Below are 5,759 nucleotides of genomic sequence, written 5' to 3'. Positions count from 1 at the left end.
GCCAGTTTATCAGCGACATTTTTATAATTTTTATTTAAATGCACAATACTGAAGTGCGAACGAACGGAAACACGTTTTTATTGTGAAAACAAGGTAACAGTAGATAATTTCAGGTGTAGGTAAACTGTAATAAAACAGGTAGCGCAAAGGTGGTAATAACTAATGACGTCATCAAACTTCAATACTCCTCCTTTATTTCCACCGTCGCATCAAGAAACTGCGCGTCCATAAGCCCCATTTTTCTTGAATGCTTGCGAATCTCAACCGCCCCCAACGGTTTTGTTAATGCATGTGCAATCATTTCCTCCGAGCATAGGTATTTTAGTTGAATAATACTTTTCTCGCATAGATCTTTTACAAACATTTCTTTTGTTGCAATGTGTTTTGAACGTTGATTTATTCGCTCCGAACCCACAAACATAATACAAGATTGGTTGTCTTCCTGTAGAAGAGTTGCCTCCGTCTGATGAATACCGAAGTCATCAAGTAAACGTCTCAACCAAAGAGTTTCTTGAGCAGCCTCGCTGAGCACTACCCGATCAGAAAGAAAAAACAAAAATGTAACAAAAGCTGTTAGTTTGTTACGGAAAAACCCTTACAGGCTGTGTTTTCAATTTAATCCCGTTAGGTGTTAAAATAACAAAAATTATAACAAAAATGATTCTACCAGTATCAAATCAAACACATATCAAAATTTGTTACTAATGTATCAGCTTTCTAACAGAATAAGATAGGATATAGAACAGTATAATAACAGGGTGGCCACTCAATCGGGAAAACGGGAAATGCGGGAAAAAGTCGGGAATTGAATTACATCGGGAAAAATGCGGGAGAAAGTCGGGAATTTTTTTATTTAATCGGGATTTTGTTACCAAGATTTTTCCAAAGTATTGTTATGATGCAATTACAAATGATGGAGAAGTTAGAAGTGCAGGACTGCAAGTTGGTCCCTTGAAAGTCACATTTTTCTTCAGCAGTCAATTTTTTAACCAATGTGTATGTGTACTCTCTCACCTTAGCCTTTTACTCACACACATGAATCATAGGATATTACATCTACATAGGCTGATTACTATACTACATTACTTTTCCTGTTTCATTTTTTTTATTTTAATATATATATATATATGATTATTAGATTATTATAATATTAGTATACGATAGCAATTAAGTATGGTGAATATAATCCTGCAAATACGTTGGCTGGCGTGTTGTCCGCTTGGTTCTTGGCTCAGAGCTTGTTGTAGATTCACATGTCTGTTTTTCACTGCTTGGGGTTGGTCCTGATGATGATGATGGCTGGTTCGTATCCGGTTCAATGGTTGAGGTTTCAGTATCGATGTTGATGCGCTGTAAATGAGAAACGTGCCTGCGATATTCGACTCCAGACTCTTCTGAGGCAACCACGACATCTCCGCCTTTTCTTTTGATTACTCTAAATACCTCAGGATCAAAATTCGATGACAACTTGTTGGCCTTCGTCATCCTTTTCAACAATACTGTATCTCCTTCAGCAATATGATTCGGTCTAGCATTACGTCGCTCATCGGCATATGTTTTTCCCTTATCTTTTTTCTCCTTGTCTCTATCAACAACTTCCTCATCAATATCCTTCGGTTGAATGGATGGAACCTTATCACGGATATTGTAACCAAGGAGCATTTCCGATGGCGTTTTTCCAGTTGTTGAGTGGGGGGTGGAACGATACATCAGTAAATACTTATTCAGTTCCACTTCCCAATCAGCATTGGTTGCCTGGCTGATCGTAAGCCTCTTCAGAATGGATCGATTTTGTCGCTCCACTTCACCGTTTTGTTGCGGCCAATATGGAGTTGTATGAATTAGCTTGATGTCCTTCGAAACACAATAGTCTTTGAACTCCTCGCTTATAAATTGTCGACCATTGTCCGCTGTGATGGAAAATGGGTTACCGAAACGAGCAAATATCGGGTCCAACCGCTTGATGGTCTCAGCAGAATCTGTTTTCTTCGTAACCTCAACCTCAATATAACGGCTGAAATAATCCACCACCACTAATAAATAATGCCCCGAAGGTAGTGGGCCCAGATAATCAATTGCCAAGTGATGCCAAGGTGCAGATGGAAGCTCTCTACGCTTCATCGGCTCAGGAGCAGCAGGGGCCGCTACTAGTATACATCCTCGGCAGTTTTTGACGTATGCTTCAACTTGTGTATCTAGTTTTGGCCACCATACCTTTGCTCGAAGTCGTTGCTTCATCAATGAGATGCCCGGATGACCCTCATGCGCCAAGTCAAGTGTTTGCCTTCTCATGCTCTGTGGCATAACCATTCTTGTTCCACGCAATAATATTTTTCCAGCGAAGCATAGCTCAGTCTCAAACACTTTGAAGGGAGTGGCATCGTTACTCCATACACCCTGTTGCAAAGCAATCTTGACAGCTTTGATTGAGCTATCCGTTTCCGACTCTCGCTCAATATCGGTCATTTTCAAAGCAACTGGCGCAGCATTTAAAGTTACCCAATGTATGTAATGGTCCGTATATGTATCTAGAGTTTTACCGTCCAACTTAGTTGTGACCGCTAACCGTGATAGGGGGTCAGCTATATTGTAATTGCCTGGCCGATAAATAACTCTTACTTTATACGCCTGCAACCGGACCACCCATCTCTCGATCCTCGCACAGGGTTTCGATCGCGGTCTGAAGATAGTTTCTAATGGTTTATGGTCTGTGATCAACTCAAATGAACGGCCATACAAATAGAAATGAAACCGTTCAACCGCCCAAACTAATGCAAGGGCTTCTTTTTCTATTTGAGCGTACCGCTTTCCAACGTCTGTCAAACTTCGACTGGCGTATGAGATAATTCTTGGGCCTCGGTTGTTAATTTGGATAAGGACTGCCCCAAGACCAACTGGGCTTGCGTCAGCGATCAACTGAGTGCGATCACAATGTCAAAGTAACCCAAAGTTGTAGGGTTTACCATGGAATGTTTCAGAGCATCAAAAGCTTTCTGATGCTCCTGGTTCCAAACGAACTTCTGTTGCTTAGTCAATTGCCGGAGAGGATTAGTTAAGGTCGCTAAATTCGGGATAAACTTGCCTATATAATTGACTAAGCCCAAGAAACTTCGAGTTTCTTCTTTAGAACTTGGTTCACGGAATTTACGAATTGATTCTAATTTATCTGTAGCGGGTCTAATTCCATTTGAAGATAAAATATGTCCCAAAAACATCAGCTCAGATACTCCATACACACATTTGGCATCATTAAGCTTAACATTCATCTCTCGTAGTTCGGGCATTGAGTATTAAGCTGCTAAAATTTTCTTAGTTGTACCTTTTCCAAACGTGTATCGTGTTCCTGTCTGTCAGATCCGTGTACGATTACATCGTCGATGAAGTTTACGCAACCTTCAGACCCACTCAAGACCTGTTCCATAATTTTCTGGAATAGCTCAGGGGCGCAACTGATGCCAAACATTAGGCGAGTATACCTGTATAAGCCTCTGCGTGTGATAAAAGTTGTTATTTCTCTGGACCTTGGGGATATTTCCACCTAAAAATAAAACTCAATGTTTCCAAGAATCGTTTTTATTCATTGAGAATTTACACCAAATTGACAGTTGGCCACGTCTCTATTTTTTTTTTTTTTTGTATCCAAATAAAACTTTCCTATATTTAGTAAATGTTTGAAACTCATTTCTCCCTAACGTAAATCTTAAGTCTTCACATCGCGCGATTTAGAAACACTGTCAATTTGATTTCAATTAATCGTCGTTAGCCCACCTGATGAAAAGCGTTTTCTACATCAAGTCTTGAGAAAACTTTTGCCTTTGCGAGATCCGGAAGAAAATCCTCAATCGTCGGCAATGGATGATTCTCCCTCTCCACCGCTTCATTAGCCCGCCGCATGTCGACGCATATGCGCACGTCGTCTCCTTTAGGAACGACGACAACCGGAGAAACCCATTTGGAAGGTTCGTTCACTTTTTCGATAATTCCTTTGCTCAGCAATTCATCAAGTTTAGTATCCACCAGTTTTTCTAATGCGACAGGAATGCGTCGATATGGCTGGATGACTGGTACAACATCTGTCTTGACGGGGATATCGATGATCACGTCCTTAATGGTGCCTAAAGGACTGGTTTTGTCTTCTGCATCAATCTCATTGATCGTAGCATCTATTTTTAAGATTTCCATAACCGTTGCCGTATCGCGACCAATCAGGATCTTTCCACTTCCTTTCACCACATAAAACACAGCCGAAGTGATCCGTTCACCCACTTTGAGGGTAGCAGTAAAAGCTCCGAGCACTGACAATTCCTGTCCGCCATAAACTTTAAAGATCTTGGATACTTCCCGTGTCTGGTTACTAACAACCACCTTTTTGAACTTCATTTGCTCCCAAATGACTTCGCTCAACAGATTAAACTTTGAACCCGAGTCGATTACCGCTGAAACAGTAACACCTCCTATTTCACATTGCACTTTGCCATCGTTGTCGGTGGTCGTCACGTTAAATACATATTACGTCTCAGTATTGACAATTTGGTTAACCGTACTGGAACCTTGATTCCTGGCCTCATCATTGACACTGTCAGCCACCTTCGAGATAACATCACGCTTAACAACGGGTGGCATCGAATGCTTCCGTTTGCGGCACTTTCTCGCGAAGTGATCACGTCCATTACACTTATTGCATGATTTACCCTTCGCCGGGCACTTTTCATCCCGTGCAATGTGTCCAAAATATCCACATCGATGACATTCCACTTGCGTCGTTTCCGTAGAGCGCTTTTTGTAACCGTAGGATGATTTTACTTCAATTTTGTTCACTTCATTAGGTTGGGGTTTTAGAGCTTCTCTGTTGAAAGATTTTTCTTGAAAGGCCACCGTCTCGAAAATTTTCGCTATTTTCAAAACTTCCTGTAAGTCAGCATCGCCCCGTTTAAGTAGCTCTCTACGTAAAGCGGCCGACTGGCAATTTTCGATGATTTGATCTTTCACATTTTCCTCGACTCTATCGCCGAAGCCACACCGCTCGGCTTGGACACGCAATCGAATTGTGAATGCATCAATACTTTCCTCAGCCTTCTGTTTTATTTGGCGTAATAAGTGTCGTTCGTAAGTCGAGTTTTCCTTCGGAAGGAAAAATGCATTCAGCTTTCCAACCGCCTCTTCGTAGCACGTCATGTTCGGTGTATAATTGTTTACGTTTATCAACAGGCCGCGCATGTCATCGCCCGGCAAGTCTGGCAACGTATCGAAGAGCTGCTGAACTGTCGAGCCGGCGTAATGCAACAGTAAGTCTTTTTTCCACTCATCGTCGTTGATTCGGCTCGCTCGTGCCATCGTTTCAAACGACTTCAACCATTTACGCCACTCGATACCAACGTCGTCGGCAGCGATGGAAGAAAATCGTTTCTAGCGATTTTTGAATACATATAAATCTCCTTTGTGATGCATTAACATCTCTGTCAGTGTGCGATACACATTTACTCTTCTCACATTTGCAAGCAGATCTATGTGTAAGACGAGTTACGAGGATTGCAAAGTGCACCATGTATATAGTATCCCTGCTGGCGTACTCTCTTTCTCTTCCTTCGCACTATTCGCCTCTTGTCGTGACTGCTAACAACAACATTTGTATCTAAATGTGCACAGCTGAGTATATGGGGTTAGTCGCAATATCATTCAGCCAATGATTGAGATTTTTGTCAAAAAGAGAGTGAAAAAAAAGTGTGTTGTCTCCTACTCCCATAATGAGATTGTTTTGG

General features: G+C 41.5%; 2 protein-coding genes across 2 annotated transcripts; both read right to left on the bottom strand.

Moving 5' to 3' along the window:
- Positions 1–1,167: 1,167 nt before the first annotated feature.
- LOC129728836 (uncharacterized protein K02A2.6-like) lies at positions 1,168–2,466 on the bottom strand. Its single transcript, XM_055687302.1, has one exon. The coding sequence runs from the start codon at positions 2,464–2,466 to the stop codon at positions 1,168–1,170; it is 1,299 nt and encodes a 432-aa protein (XP_055543277.1).
- Positions 2,467–4,509: 2,043 nt separating this feature from the next.
- Positions 4,510–5,334, bottom strand: LOC129728835 (uncharacterized). The gene has a single exon (XM_055687301.1). The coding sequence runs from the start codon at positions 5,332–5,334 to the stop codon at positions 4,510–4,512; it is 825 nt and encodes a 274-aa protein (XP_055543276.1).
- Positions 5,335–5,759: the final 425 nt, after the last annotated feature.

This window comes from Wyeomyia smithii, chromosome 3 (genome assembly GCF_029784165.1).
Source record: "Wyeomyia smithii strain HCP4-BCI-WySm-NY-G18 chromosome 3, ASM2978416v1, whole genome shotgun sequence".
Lineage (NCBI taxonomy): Eukaryota > Metazoa > Arthropoda > Insecta > Diptera > Culicidae > Wyeomyia > Wyeomyia smithii.
Note: the sequence above shows the minus strand (reverse complement) of the source record. Positions and strands in the feature narration are given on the sequence as shown.